At 40.5% G+C, this 16111-nt stretch overlaps 1 protein-coding gene across 1 annotated transcript in view; it reads right to left on the bottom strand.

The window, feature by feature from the left end:
- Positions 1–4571: 4571 nt before the first annotated feature.
- Positions 4572–16111, bottom strand: part of shld2 (shieldin complex subunit 2) — a 31633-nt gene continuing 20093 nt past the window's right edge. The window contains exons 8-13 of the mRNA XM_085799177.1: positions 14238–14438; positions 12402–12548; positions 10978–11196; positions 8178–8424; positions 6657–6772; positions 4572–4883 (exon numbers count right to left, since the gene is read on the bottom strand). Coding sequence (XP_085655303.1) covers positions 4690–4883; positions 6657–6772; positions 8178–8424; positions 10978–11196; positions 12402–12548; positions 14238–14438 — 1124 coding nt within the window. The 3' untranslated portion in view covers positions 4572–4689. The remainder of the gene's footprint in view (positions 4884–6656; positions 6773–8177; positions 8425–10977; positions 11197–12401; positions 12549–14237; positions 14439–16111) is intronic.

Here is a 16111-nt window from a genome sequence, read left to right as displayed (position 1 = left end):
CCAAAACCACCAGCCCGATTTCAACCAAACCTTCTGCGTTGGACTCCCCTCGGACCCCCAGATGATATATCCGAGTTTGGAGAAATTTGAAGAAATTTTAATTTTAGGTCAAAAAAAAAAAAAAACGTAAGCCGCGCGCCTGTCGTCTTTTTAAAATCGCCTGTTTGGTTTTTGGTCATTTTCTCCAAAACCACCAGCCCGATTTCAACCAAACCTTCTGCGTTGGACTCCCCTCGGACCCCCAGATGATATATCCGAGTTTGGAGAAATTTAAATTTTTGGACAAAAAAAAAAAACGTAAGCCGCGCGCCTGTCGTCTTTTTAAAATCGCCTGTTTGGTTTTTGGTCATTTTCTCCAAAACCACCGGCCCGATTTCAACCAAACCTTCTGCGTTGGACTCCCCTCGGACCCCCAGATGATATATCCGAGTTTGGAGAAATTTGAAGAAATTTTAATTTTTGGTCAAAAAAAAAAAACGTAAGCCGCGCCCGTCGTCTTTTTAAAATCGCCTGTTTGGTTTTTGGTCATTTTCTCCAAAACCACCGGCCCGATTTCAACCAAACCTTCTGCGTTGGACTCCCCTCGGACCCCCAGATTATATATCCGAGTTTGGAGAAATTTAAATTTTTGGTCAAAAAAAAAAAACATAAGCCGCGCGCCTGTCGTCTTTTTAAAATCGCCTGTTTGGTTTTTGGTCATTTTCTCCAAAACCACCGGCCCGATTTCAACCAAACCTTCTGCGTTGGACTCCCCTCGGACCCCCAGATGATATATCCGAGTTTGGAGAAATTTGAAGAAATTTTAATTTTAGGTCAAAAAAAAAAAAAACGTAAGCCGCGCGCCTGTCGTCTTTTTAAAATCGCCTGTTTGGTTTTTGGTCATTTTCTCCAAAACCACCAGCCCGATTTCAACCAAACCTTCTGCGTTGGACTCCCCTCGGACCCCCAGATGATATATCCGAGTTTGGAGAAATTTAAATTTTTGGACAAAAAAAAAAAACGTAAGCCGCGCGCCTGTCGTCTTTTTAAAATCGCCTGTTTGGTTTTTGGTCATTTTCTCCAAAACCACCGGCCCGATTTCAACCAAACCTTCTGCGTTGGACTCCCCTCGGACCCCCAGATGATATATCCGAGTTTGGAGAAATTTGAAGAAATTTTAATTTTTGGTCAAAAAAAAAAAAACGTAAGCCGCGCCCGTCGTCTTTTTAAAATCGCCTGTTTGTTTTTTTGGTCATTTTCTCCAAAACCACCGGCCCGATTTCAACCAAACCTTCTGCGTTGGACTCCCCTCGGACCCCAGATTATATATCCGAGTTTGGAGAAATTTAAATTTTTGGTCAAAAAAAAAAAAACGTAAGCCGCGCGCCTGTCGTCTTTTTAAAATCGCCTGTTTGGTTTTTGGTCATTTTCTCCAAAACCACCGGCCCGATTTCAACCAAACCTTCTGCGTTGGACTCCCCTCGGACCCCCAGATGATATATCCGAGTTTGGAGAAATTTTAATTTTTGGTCAAAAAAAAAAAAAACGTAAGCCGCGCGCCTGTCGTCTTTTTAAAATCGCCTGTTTGGTTTTTGGTCACTTTCTCCAAAACCACCGGCCCGATTTCAACCAAACCTTCTGCGTTGGACTCCCCTCGGACCCCCAGATGATATATCCGAGTTTGGAGAAATTTTAATTTTTGGTCAAAAAAAAAAAAAACGTAAGCCGCGCGCCTGTCGTCTTTTTAAAATCGCCTGTTTGGTTTTTGGTCACTTTCTCCAAAACCACCGGCCCGATTTCAACCAAACCTTCTGCGTTGGACTCCCCTCGGACCCCCAGATGATATATCCGAGTTTGGAGAAATTTGAAGAAATTTAAATTTTTGGTCAAAAAAAAAAAACCGTAAGCCGCGCGCCTGTCGTCTTTTTAAAATCGCCTGTTTGGTTTTTGGTCATTTTCTCCAAAACCACCGGCCCGATTTCAACCAAACCTTCTGCGTTGGACTCCCCTCGGACCCCCAGATGATATATCCGAGTTTGGAGAAATTTGAAGAAATTTTAATTTTTGGTCAAAAAAAAAAAAACGTAAGCCGCGCGCCTGTCGTCTTTTTAAAATTGCCTGTTTGGTTTTTGGTCATTTTCTCCAAAACCACCGGCCTGATTTCAACCAAACCTTCTGCGTTGGACTCCCCTCGGACCCCCAGATGATATATCCGAGTTTGGAGAAATTTTAATTTTTGGTCAAAAAAAAAAAAGTAAGCCGCGCGCCTGTCGTCTTTTTAAAATCGCCTGTTTGGTTTTTGGTCATTTTCTCCAAAACCACCGGCCCGATTTCAACCAAACCTTCTGTGTTGGACTCCCCTCGGACCCCCAGATGATATATCCGAGTTTGGAGAAATTTGAAGAAATTTTAATTTTTGGTCAAAAAAAAAAAACGTAAGCCGCGCGCCTGTCGTCTTTTTAAAATTGCCTGTTTGGTTTTTGGTCATTTTCTCCAAAACCATCAGCCCGATTTCAACCAAACCTTCTGCGTTGGACTCCCCTCGGACCCCCAGATGATATATCCGAGTTTGGAGAAATTTAAATTTTTGGTCAAAAAAAAAAAAACGTAAGCCTGTCGTCTTTTTAAAATCGCCTGTTTGGTTTTTGGTCATTTTCTCCAAAACCACCGGCCCGATTTCAACCAAACCTTCTGCGTTGGACTCCCCTCGGACCCCCAGATGATATATCCGAGTTTGGAGAAATTTGAAGAAATTTTAATTTTTGGTCAAAAAAAAAAAAAACGTAAGCCGCGTGCCTGTCGTCTTTTTAAGATGTTTTTAAACACAGCCCCACACACACACACGATAAACCAGACTGACAGAGGATGTCCACGCACAAACACAGGCATCACACTCACACAGACAGACACACACAGACACTCACACACAGTCACATATGCACACATACACAAACAAACAAACACACAAACACAACACTGTTCCACACAGTAAAATGTAAGCAGTTAGTTGAGTCGCCATGGTAACTTCTGAGGGCAGGCTGCCAATCAATCAGATCATTAGGGAGAGAGGAGTTCTGTGCCTTTTGCACATGTACACGCAGACAGAGAGACCGTCAGACACACACACACACACACACACACACAGGTTTTCAGCTCACATTTATCAACCTCTCAATTATTTTATACTTTTGATGTAAACATCTCCAACAATTTATATTTTTCTCATGAATTTAAGTTCAGACGTTTAGTCTTTCCAACTCTATTAATAGTAGTACAATTACAGGTGGAGCCTGGGACATAGGACGCAGCTTTTAACATCTATCTATCTATCTATCTATCTATCTATCTATCTATCTATCTATCTATCTATCTATCTATAAACCCTTTGTCTCTTTTTTTCTCTCTTTTTCTTTCTTTCTTTTACTCCTTCATTTGTATTTTACATAACTTCTTTCTATCTTTCCCTCCCTATCCATCCATCCATCTACCTCTTTCTATCTATCATCCCCCTCTCTCTTTTTCTTCTTTCTTTCTTTCTTTCTTTCACCCCATTTCTTTTTACTTCTTTGTTTCTTTCTGTTTTTCTTTCTACTCCTTTTCTCTTTCTATGTTTCTACCCCATTTCTTTCTTTCTTTCTACTGCTCTCTGTATATCTCTCTCTTTCATTTATCCACCCTTTATCTTTCCTTCTTTCTTACTACTCCTCTGTCTCTTTCATTCATTCTCTATTCTCTTTATGTTCTATTATTCTGTTTTTCTTACCTTTTTCTTTCTCTATCTACCCTTCTCTCTGTGTCTTCTTTCTTTCTGTCCTTTTGTTCTTTCTTTCTTTCTCCATCTACCCTTCCCATTTTCTTTCTTTCCTTCTGTCCTTTTCTTCTTTCTTTCTTTCTTTCTTTCTTTCTTCAGTTCATTCAGCATTGTTTCAACAATTTCTTCAGCTCATTCAGCATTGCTTTCAGCATTCACACCATTTCCATTCTTGGAAATGTTTTTTCTAGTTTTTTCTGTTTTTCTGAGTAATTTTTTTGGATCAGTTTTTCTGAGTAATTTTTTTCCTGTTTTTCTGAGTAATTTTTTTTGGATCAGTTTTTCTGAGTAATTATTTCTGTTTTTCTGAGTAATTTTTTTTCCCTGTTTTTCTGAGTAATTTTTTCCCCTTGTTTTTCTGAGTAATTTTTTCCCCTGTTTTTTTGAGTAATTTTTTCTCTACTTCGAAATCTCGCGATAACTACGGGAAACAGGGAAAAAAATTACTCAGAAAAACAGGGAAAAAAAATTACTCAGAAAAACAGAAATAATTACTCAGAAAAACTGATCCAAAAAAAATTACTCAGAAAAACAGGAAAAAAATTACTCAGAAAAACTGATCCAAAAAAATTACTCAGAAAAACAGGAAAAAAAATACTCAGAAAAACTGATCCAAAAAAATTACTCAGAAAAACTGATTTAAAAAAAAATTACTCAGAAAAACAGAAAAAATTACTCAGAAAAACAGGATCTGTATTTTTTTTTATTGAATGAATGCAATAAGCTTCCGTAAAAATCTGCTTGAAAGAAGTAAAAAGTGTCTAAAAACAAGTTACTTTTAATGTGATGAGTCTTATTTTAAGTAGAATGAGATTTGTTTTGACTAGAAATAAGACAAATATTCTTGGTAAAATTTTGAGTTTTTGCAGTGTTGCTATGGAGACCGATCAGGATTCGGCTCAGGCCTCGGTGACCCGGTCAACGGTCGGGAACTGGACGTCCAGCAGAGTGAAGTCCTGGAACAGGGGGACGCTGTTCTCGTCGCACAGGAAGTGGCTGCGGACGGTGATGGTGAAGGTTTTCCTGGGGAGGGACAGGAGCGTCTGGATCCTCTCCGCCGCCACACGGATCAGCTTCACCTGGGAACCTGGAGCTGACGGCACAGACATCCGCGTTTTATTGATTAGTTCCATAAATCAATAAATGCTGCTGAGTGATGGTGAAGTTACAGACTTTTAAGGCTGAGACACGACAGACACAAACACTGCTTTTTCATGCATGAAATTCATGCAAAACCTGATGCGCGTTGCCTTCAGGGACAGTTTTATATCAAGCAGTCTCTGTATTTCCCTCTATCCCTTTAACTCAGTGATCCTCACTATTTTTTTCACAAGAGCCACATTGGCAGTGCAAAATCAAGGGGAGAGCCACTTTTACGACAACATACTAAGTCACTTTTGCAAATGTGTATTTCTACATATAAATTGGACATCCTACAAAAAAAGAAACAACACAGCCAATACATTTTCATTTAAATTATAAGACCATATTTACCTTAATACTGGGATGAGCGGAAGATGGGCATGCATGTCCTTGACTTTTTTTTATTTTTATGTTGTATTTGTAGTTTGTTGTTGCAATCACAGCGAGGGTTTGTTGCACGTTAAGCAGAGGGTTCATGCCATGCAGAACAAATAAGAATTTGTCTGTCCACTTGTCTTGAAATTTTCTGTGCTCATCTTGTGCTTCCTATTTTTCGTTTCTTACTGGGTACACCTGCCATTTGCCTGCTCGTCCCCTCTCTGGTGTCTTCGTGCTGGTTTTTGTTTGCTGCTTCCTCAGACTCATTTTCCTCACCCACTCCACTATTCGTTACAACACTGTGTGTCTGTCCGTCTGGTTTTTGAGCTGGTTTCTCTCCTTTTTCTTGTTAAAAACGGTCCATCACGCTGGCTAGCGGAGCTAACATAGCCTGCCTGCAGACGTGCGCTGCGGTCAAGTGTTGTAAACAATAGGGGTGGGCGGATCGATTTAAAATATCGATAGTATCGATACTAACGTTGGTATTGGGTATTGATCGATACTTGTGTGATGAGATCGATTCTTAAGTTTCACTTTCTCTTCTGTACAACTCCAGTTATTTACAAAGTGACCGACGGGCCATACAACACCGCTCTTCTCTCACTTCACTCATGCTCAATTAGCCCCTCCCCTTTCCTCCGCTCCCCCCCTCCACTTTCACTCACTCACTCACTCACTGCGAGGCGAGCAGTGCACTGCTGTGGCTTCATGATTGTGCAGAGCGGAAGAGGAGTGACGTTTGGAGGTTTTTTTTTTACAGCTAATGTTATTTTTCAGTGTAATTGGTCATCACAGTAATTTAGCAGACTGATTAATAGAATAAGACAACTTTGTCCTGTGTTTTATTATCATCATAGACATGATTAATTAAAGGAAAACTTACAAAATAATTAAATAATCATGAAAATTGAAGTTTTTATTCAAATTTGCATATAGATGATGCATGTAGATGGTAGTAGTAAAAAGTATTGGTATTGGTATCGGTATCGGCAATACTGGCCCTGTATTTACTTGGTATTGGATCGATACCAAATTTTGCAGTATCGCACAGCTCTAGTAAACAAAGCCACATGGCCTGCGGGCTGCGTTGCCAGGTTTGACAGTGCCCCCTTTAGGGATCACCAAAAATACTTCCTTTCACCTTCATTATTTGGGTGAAGGGAGAAGTATAATTCGGATGTTTGCGTTTTTGTAGTCCAGTGTAAAAATGTATTGTCTGTGTTACCACATAGGAAGCTACCATGCGAGCCACCAATTATAGCTTGACGAGCTGCATGTGGCTCACGAGCCGCTCAACGAGTAACACTGGTTTAACTGATCAGATCATTATGTTACGTCGTCTCACCTGAGGTCCGGTGCAGTTTATCCGGCGGAGCGTCGAGGATCTTCAGCACAGCGAGAGGAGGAACCTGCACACACACCTGACTGAGGCTCCGCCCACTCACCGTCAGCACCGCCGCTCTGAAGCACACACACACACACACACACACACACACACACACACAACAGTTTGATTGACAGGTGCTCGGTTGCATCAGCAGAATCATTGTACCATTATACACCGAGTCGGTAACCAAGGAAACGTCACTTCCGGTCAGAGCCGTAGGGGAAAACAAACCGATTCCCCCATAGACATACGTGTGTAAACGCAGCATTTTAACCCTTTGTCTAACGCTTGTCTGCTGTCATGTCTTAGTTTGAATCACTTGTATCTGCTGACAAAGAGCTAGAGATTAAAAAACTCATCACGATCCAGGTCCATTGTTGTCCGTACATTTTAACATATTGGCTCTTTCCCAGTCAGTCACATCCGTCTGTCTATGGAGGAAGTGTTTGTCTGACGTCTAGGTGGCGTTCCCTTGGTCGCCGCCGGCGGCTCTACACACTCGGAGACGATGCCTAAGAGTTGTTGTTACCATTTTGCACCGCAAATAAATTAAAAAACCACAACCTGAACTTTTATATCTTAGCCAACCATGTAACAGCTCTGACTGGAAGTGAGGTTTCCTTGGTTACCGACTCGGTGTAGGCGAGATGTGACTGACTGGGAAAGAGCCAATATTTAAGCAATATATCACTCCAGGCCGTGGTCTCTGCTCATTCTACCACTCTAAGGGGCGTTGTTCCCCCTTAGAGTGGTATAATGAGCATAGACCACGGACTGGAGTGATATATTACTTTTATAAAACGGTTACCAATAATAACAATATGAAAGAGGGATACACAATCAATTTCATGTAGTTTTATTCAAGCAGAATAAAAAGCTGTTCCCAGCTGTCCAGACGTTAGCTCCTAGTAGCTCTGTCACTGCTCAGTCCCCTCTACCATTGTTAACCCTCTGGAGGTCAAAGTTCACCTTCAACATGTCAATTACACTACTTTAGTCCGTTTTTTAACATCGTAAAAACATCAACTGTCTGTTGCTACGGACTGCAACAGTCCGTTGTCATGGATACATGACAACAACTTCCATTCATACCAGTCATACGTGCCTGAGGCGGAGTGATAGCTACGCTGTGATAAGGCTTTAGAATAGTAGCCGTGGTAACTGCTCATTATACCACGGTTAACAACCAATCAGATCGCCGGATTTCACCTTTACGTTTTATATTTTAAAATGTACGGACAACAATGGACCCGGATCGTGATGAGTTTTTTAATCTCTAGCTCTTTGTCAGCAGATACAAGTGATTCAAACTAAGACATGACAGCAGACAAGCGTTAGACAAAGGTTTAAAATGCTGCGTTTTCACACGTATGTCTATGGGGGAATCGGTTTGTTTTCCCCTACGACTCTGACCGGAAGTGATGTTTCCTTGGTTACCGACTCGGTGTATTGACGATCGCCACGGTGACGTCGTCTCACCTGTAGTAGCGGCGGACGGCGGTGTGGGGCAGACAGGGGTAACAGGGGCCGTAGATCCCGTTGGCGTCCGTCTCCAGCTCGGCGCCGCAGCGGGCGCAGCCGCTGTAGGTGATGTCACCGCTCAGCGTCTCCATGACGACGTCCAGCGGGGCCGAGCCGTCCAGGACCGGCTGCCGAGGTGCATTCTGGGAAGACGGAGCGTCCCGGAAGTGGAAGGAGGTGACGTGGACTCGGAGCTCCACCTCACCTGGAGGGGGGGGGGGGGCACTGTGATGTCACTGTGATGTCACTGTGATGTCATCATGACATCAGAGGCCAGGTGAGACATTAAAGGGTAATTACAGTTTTTTTTACAATCTGGACCTTATTTCTAGCATCGATTTTTATAATTTTTTATTTTTTTTTTATTTAAATTTTTTATTTTTTCTTGGGACGACCAATCTTTATTGTACGATCATGTATTCTTTCTGTGCCATTACACTAGACAAAGTCAAACCGGCCTGTTGTGTTGGTTTGTTCACAGATATCTATGTGAACAAACGAACACAACAGACAAACTGATGTGATGTCGTGTGTATTGTTTTTTGTAAATATGACTTATGATGTATTGTCAAGTGTTTGGTTCAACCTGCTCTTGTTTAAGGAAAGAAAATCACAATCATTGAAATAGAAAATCACAATACTTGGTAAAATCGAATCGCAATACTTGTTTAATCAGAATCGCAATTTAAATCGAATTGGGACCCAAAAATCGTTAGAGAATCGAATCGGCACAAAAGCATATCAACCCAGCCCTAATTTCCTCCCCCAGATAACTTTGGTGTCATTCCAAGTGGTTGTGATGAAATGAGCTCCAGCCGAGAGGCGCGTATATCCGTATAATGGAGTCTACAGGGCAGCAGAATGCAGCCTCTAAATAACACATTATCTGCAGAGAAACTCCTTCATTTCACCAAGATTTAGTTCTGATAGGCTAGTGCTATTCCCCTCTGAGTCCGGGGTTAGCTGTTATCAACATCCGGGGTCTGTAGGTTGACCTACTGACCTCTGACCTGGATGATGTCATCTCTGAGCTTGTTGCTACCACTAATGCTACGGTTCGTTTCTGTGTGTTTCTGACTTGTCAGAACAAAATGAGCAGCTGGATGAAGTTCAGCTTCCACACAAAATCTTACCAAGAATATTTGTCTTATTTCTAGTCAAAACTAATCTCATTCTACTTAAAATAAGACTCATCACATTAAAAAGTAGCTTGTTTTTAGACACTTTTTACTACCTTTAAGCAGATTTTCACTTGAAATCAAATGATAGTGGAGCAAGTTTTTCTTTCTTATGACAAGCACAAAAAACTTGCTTTCACTGGCAGATTTTTCTACTTATTTCAAGTGAAAATTTGTTTGAAACAAGTGAAAATGATCTAAAAACAAGTTAATTTTTAGGTGATGAGTCTTATTTTAAGTGGAAAGAGATTAGTTTTGACTAGAAATGAGACATTTTGACAAGAAATAAGACAAATATTCTTGGAAAGCTAAAGCTCCGGCTAGTTGAGATAAAAATGGACCCGAATGCCGAAGCAGAATGATTATTATCAGAATGAGCCGGGCGGCGCTCAGAGATGACATCATCCAGGTCAGAGGTCAGTAGGTCAACCTACAGACCCCGGATGTTGATAACAGCTAACCCCGGACTCAGAGGGGAATAGCACTAGCCTATCAGAACTAAATATTGGTGAAATGAAGGAGTTTCTCTGCAGATAATGTGTTATTTAGAGGCTGCATTCTGCTGCCCTGTAGACTCCATTATACGGATATACGCGCCTCTCGGCTGGAGCTCATTTCATCACAACCACTTGGAATGACACCAAAGTTATCTGGGGGAGGAAATGATCGGATTTTATGAAATAAGGTCCAGATACATACAAAGAAAACAAAGTTAGAATTGTTTCTGGGTTATATAAAAAATTAATATCAAATAAACACTCAACTAAATACATAAAAGAAAAATGGGAATCAGAATTTAAGATAAAAATCACAGATGAACAGTGGCTAAACATGTGGAAAATACACCACACATCCACTAATTCACGGATCTGGAGGGAGTTCTCCTGGAAAAATCTGATTCGTTTTTTTATTTCACCCAAAGTCAAGAGTAAACAGTTGAACAAAAATATGCCTTGTTGGAGAGACTGTGGAATAATGAACGTGGATCACTCGCACATTTTCTGGAAATGTGATAAAATCAGGTGGTTTTGGAAAATGTTACACGATGCATTGTTGAAAATACTTGGATATAAGATTCCAATGTCTTGTACAGTATTGTATTTGTGTAACCTATGTGAAGAAAATATAAGAACGAAGGACAGATACCTGGTAAAAATATTACTAACAGCAGCTAAGAAAGCTATCACGAAGAAATGGGGAAGGGAAGACATCCCTACACAAGAACAATGGACTCACCTGGTAGAGGAAATCTACACAATGGAAAAAATGATACACCGCTTAAGGCTACAGGAAGCTCAGTTCAAAGAGAAATGGATGAGATGGACAATATTTATGACTGAACAACGACAAAACAAAAAACTTGATTGAGGAAAAAAAATGGAATATGGACAGATTGCTTTGAAAGTGACTCCCATGTGTGTTTTTTATGTGTTTTTTACTTGTTTTAGTACTGTTTTGATTGAGTTGTTCTACCTTTGTAAAGCAAAAATTCTCAATAAAAATTAAAGTGAAAAAAAAGAAATAAGGTCCAGAATGTAAAAAAAAGACGGTAATTGTCCTTTAAAGACGAGGTGACTCACCGCTGTGTCTCTGTGACAGCAGCGTGTCCAGGTCCAGCTCCACGCTGCTGCTGCTGCTGCTTCCTGTTTGGCGGCGCGTTGCCGTGGTGATGAAGGCGAGCGCGCGGCGGTCGGAGCGGTCGAGGGGGCGGAGCCGAGTCCAGGGGGTGGAGTGAAGCTCCGGCTGCTCGGGGGTTAACCCCTCCCTCACCAGGAGCACACGGACGTCCCAGACCAGCGCTGAGGAGACACAGGTCAGTGTGTGTCTGTGTGTGTGTTCATGGGTGCAGATCCCATGTCCCCCCAATTTCTGAAAAACATGAATTGTCCCCCCCAATAAAAATACCCCAAACTATTTAAAATTTAAAGGGACAACGAGGAGTTTCTATTTGGTTATAAAAAAGTCTCATATTAATGTGGATGAATCTCCGTTACCACTTAAATATTCCAAATTAAATATGCACTCATTTGCATATATTTCCAGAACAGAAATCTGAACAATGGATAAAGCCACTTTGTTTTATCTTGTTGACATATTAGAGTCTTTAGTTTTTACAGAGGAGGATTGTGGATATCTCTTTTTATCACTCTGTAAATGAGAAAATACTGTCACCAGCCCTAAAAAATCAAATCTCGCCCTGTTTTTAGGTATAAAATGTTGTATAAATGAGGCTGTGAATGATATATCAACAATCCCCTCTGTAAAAACCTTCAGAATATAGAAAGGGATCAAAGTGGAAGGTTTGGTGTCTGTAAGTGCTGCTGAAGTGGAGATTTCTAGAGAGGAGTCTGAGTCTGAAAAACTCTTTCTGAGAAAACGGCCTTTAAAGACTTGGACTGTAAAACTACAGAGATTGTTATTGTCAATCGCACTTTTATGATTGGTTGCTACGATACAAAGGAAATGACATCATTGTTCAGGAGAGAGAAAGCTTTATAATGATACCTGACATGACATGGCTCAGACTAACTCCTGGTGAGTTTAGGAGAAATCTACAGATGAAATGAAGTAAAATAAAAAAAACTTAAAGGGACAACGAGGAGTTTCTATTTGGTTATAAAAAAAAGTCTCATATAATGGACATGGAAGCAGAGAATGTCCGAGTGTGTGGGCAAGAAGGTTCAAGCGCAATAAATGATTCCCTGTGCAATACTTTATGAATGATATAGATAGATAGATAGATAGATAGATAGATAGATAGATAGATAGATAGATAGATAGATAGATAGATAGATAGATAGATAGATAGATAGATAGATAGATAGATAGATAGATAGAATGATATGCCGAGACTCTGCAGAGTTGTGATTTATGGTGGTATGGTCTGAGCTGCATATGGGAAAAAAAAAACTAAAAATCTCTTTTGTGTCCCCCCCAAATCCTGACATCGGACCTGCACCCCTGTGTGTGTGTGTGTGTGTGTGTGTGTGTGTTAGTGTGTTACCTCTGCCTGTGTGTAGCCGTGGCAACCAGTCCACCGCCGCCCCCCACAGCAGCAGCGCCCCCTGCTGACCCCCCGGCTGCTCCACCGTCACCACGGCGACCGGCTGGCGAGCCGACCGGCAGCGAGACTCCGCCCCGCTGCGCCACGCTGACACACACACACACACACACACACACACACACACACACACACACACACACACACACACACACACACACACCAACGTTATTATAGTTTTAAAATGTTCATTGGTTTTTTTTGGATTTTTTTTTTTCAGTTTGCTTTTTTGTTTCAGTTTAGTTTGATGAAGCAGTTTTAGATTAATTTTTTTATTTTAGAGGAGTTTTTATTTAGTCGTAGTCTTAGTTAGGGATGGGCATTTCGAATAATTTTCTAACCGAGTAACCTAACCTGGTGTTACCCGGGTAACCGATTACGGAAATAAAAAATAAAATGACGTCATGTCTGACTGACAGAGCGCAGCCGGTGCATAAATGCTCTCTGACAGTCTCTACTGTTATTATCCACCTGATATTGTGTCTGACGACGCTGTGTGTCAGTAATGCGCTCTGTCTGACGGTAGTTTAAGATGCTCATACGGGGCAGATGTGCATCTTTATGCCGGGGAATAAATGCGCTGCATGAGCTCTGAGTGCTGAGCGCAGCGCATTTATGCCGCGGCTGCCTCGGAGGAGAAAACTTTTTTTTCTTTTTTTTAAATCATCAGCGGTACTTATTTATTAGTCCACACTACATGTTGGTGCCTTCGGTCCTCTCGGCCTCGCATCGTCTCAGGAAATAACTGGGAAGGTTTCAGAGTGTTTGTAAACTGAAAGCAGCTGATTTTCTAACAGACACCTGTCGTCTCCGAGGGAACCACCACAGATTATTGTAAAAGGTTTGAAAGTCCGAGGCTCTGCTTTTACACAGCAGAAAATCACGTTGCTGCTTGATCTGAAACTGTTGAACGCTACAAAAAGCCGAACCACGGCCTGATGATGTAGTTTGATCCGACACTAGACTGTTGCTCTAACGTGACGTTTTTTTAATCCGAGGTTAACCAGATAATAAATTCATAACCGGATAGCAGATTACCTACTCGGGTACCCGTGCACATCCCTAGTCTTAGTTGTAGTTTTTATTGAGTCTTAGTTGTAGTTTTTATTGAGTCTTAGTTGTAGTTGTCCAGGTTTTAGGAGAAAGCCTCTGTCAGACCTCTGAAGATGAACTTCCACTTTTGTGGGATTTTCCCTTTTAAGTTGCATCCCATAAATCAGTGGTTCTCAAAATCGGGTCCGGGGACCCCCAGGGGTCCAGAGAGGGTTCAAGGGGGTCCCCAACTTTTTGAAATTTTACCAGTTTTTTCTTGACATTTTTAAATGTTTTTTTGAGAAATTGTATCACTATTTTGTAGAATTTTTCCAAGTTTTTCTTGACATTTTTAAAGGTTTTTTTTTTTTTTTTTAGAAATTGTATCACTTTTTTGTAGAATTTTTTTTTTCCTTTAGAAATTTTATCATTTTTTCTAGAATTTTAAAACCTTTTTTCATAAATTTTTCCACTTTTTCTTGACATTTTTAAACGTTTGGTTTTTTTTTTTAGAAATTGTATCACTTTTGTGTAGAATTTTTTTTTTTTTTAGAAATTTTATCATTTTTTCTAGAATTTTTTTTTTCCTTGACATTTTTAAACGTTTTTTTTTTTTTTAATTGTATCACCTAAATTATTTTTTCACTGCTAGTTTTAGTTTTAGTGAACTACAATACACACACTGTTCCCCTCTATGTGTGTGTGTGTGTGTGTGTGTGTGTGTGTGTGTGTGTGTGTGAGCCTCACCTGAGCTCATGTGTGTGTGTGTGACGCGCAGCAGGGCGTGGACCAGCGTGTTGACCTCCAGTGACCTCAGCGCTGCGTACGGGAGGCGTGTCAGGTCCTGAGGGGGGCGTCGCCGTGGCAACGACGCCGCCAGCAGGGGGCGCCGCTCCCGCAGGTACTCACACAGAGCAGCGAGCGAGCGAGCATCAACCTGCTGAGGAACTGAAGAGAGAGAGAGGAGGGAGAGGGGGGGGGCTTCAGTTATTCAGTTGTGATGTGGTGTTTGTACCGTTGCTGTACGTTGTTCTTATTTTCATCCTTGTATAATTAAGCGATATATCACTCCAGGCCGTGGTCTCTGCTCATTCTACCACTCTAAGGGGCTAAGGCAGTGGTTCTCAAACTTTTTTATATCAAGGACCCCTAAATTGACACAAATTAGACCACGGACCCCCATGGGACCAGATTTTGAAACACCAGAAATACACAAATATTTGTTCTGAGACTGAAGAATGTTACATTTTTGAATTAGGGACAATGGTGTGAATTTTTGGAAATATTATAGAGACATTTTTGGGAAAAAGTGATACAATTTCTCCAAAAATGTTTTAGCATTTCTAGGAAGAAGTGGTAAAAATTCTCAAAAAAAAGGAAAAAATAAAAAAAGGAAACATTTTCTTGAAAAAAAGTGGCAAAACTTCTTGTAAGAAAAGGAAAAAAATAAAAAAAGGAAAAAAAATTCTAGAAAAAAAGTATAAAAAATTTCTCAAAAAATAAATTAAAAAAAAAATTCTAGAAAAGGTGGTAAAAAATATATATAATAAAAAATAAAAACCTTCTATAAAAAACTGGTAAAATTTCAAGAAAAGGTTGGGGACCCCCTTCAACCCTCTCAAGGACCCCTGGGGGTCCCCGGACCCCACAATGAGAAACACTGGGCTAAGGGATACGCAATCAATTTCATGTAGTTTTATTCAAGTTTTTTCCTATTCTGTTTGGAGTTTGAGGGTTTTGTCATCACTCCTCCAGCCTTATCACCTGTATTGTATTAGTTTACCTTTTTTTTAATGAAGACATACATTAGGCTATGAAGTGTATCCGGCAGTCACCTGCAATCGTTTGTTCTCGATGCAAGGGGCACTGCCGTTTTGATAAATATGAAAAAAGTTGTTTTGACCCTCTCTTTTCCTGACTGTACATTTTTTTTGACTGTACTTGACAATACATGTCCGATGTCGTTTTTGGTTCTGCTAGATACTTTATTTACCCTCTGGAGTTTTGTTTTCTCATATTTCTCCACAGTTTCTATATCGTCTATAGCAGACACCCATTCCTACTAATTGTTATTCATCCCTTTTATTTGACTCGGTCTCGTAGCCTACATAGACATTTTTGCAAACAAATTTTTCTATGTATTTTGTGTTGTGGCTGTACCTTTTGCATTTTTTTGGCACCGCATTATGGTGGTGTCCATAAGATTTTCTATATATTTTTTGTAGTATTGTTTGTGGCATGCATAGTGACAATTTGTGATGAGGTTACCCTGTTTATATTATATTATATTCAGTGGCGGCTGGTGACTGAAAAAATTGGGGAGGACAGGAGGAAAACCAGTCCACGGTGTCATGTTATTTTAGTCAACTACCTATCTCTACTTTCTTATATTCGATTTAATTTGAGTAATAAAACAATGACGTACAAGACTTCTTTAAAAAAACATTTTATTAAAGGATAAAAGTCTGTTGACATCAGGACCATGAGTGGAGGTGAGTGACTTTGACATCAGGACCATGAGAGGAGCAGAGATCCTGTTGACAACATCAGAGGTGCAGAGTGAGCAGAAATCAAACTTTGTCAGTTTCATAGTAATTGGAAAAAACACTGAGGAAAAAAAT

The sequence above is a fragment of the Trachurus japonicus genome, chromosome 15 (assembly GCF_045865225.1).
Source record: "Trachurus japonicus isolate A0001 chromosome 15, Traja_1.0".
Lineage (NCBI taxonomy): Eukaryota > Metazoa > Chordata > Actinopteri > Carangiformes > Carangidae > Trachurus > Trachurus japonicus.
The sequence above is the reverse complement of the archived record's forward strand: the minus strand, read 5'-3'. Positions and strand labels throughout refer to the sequence as shown.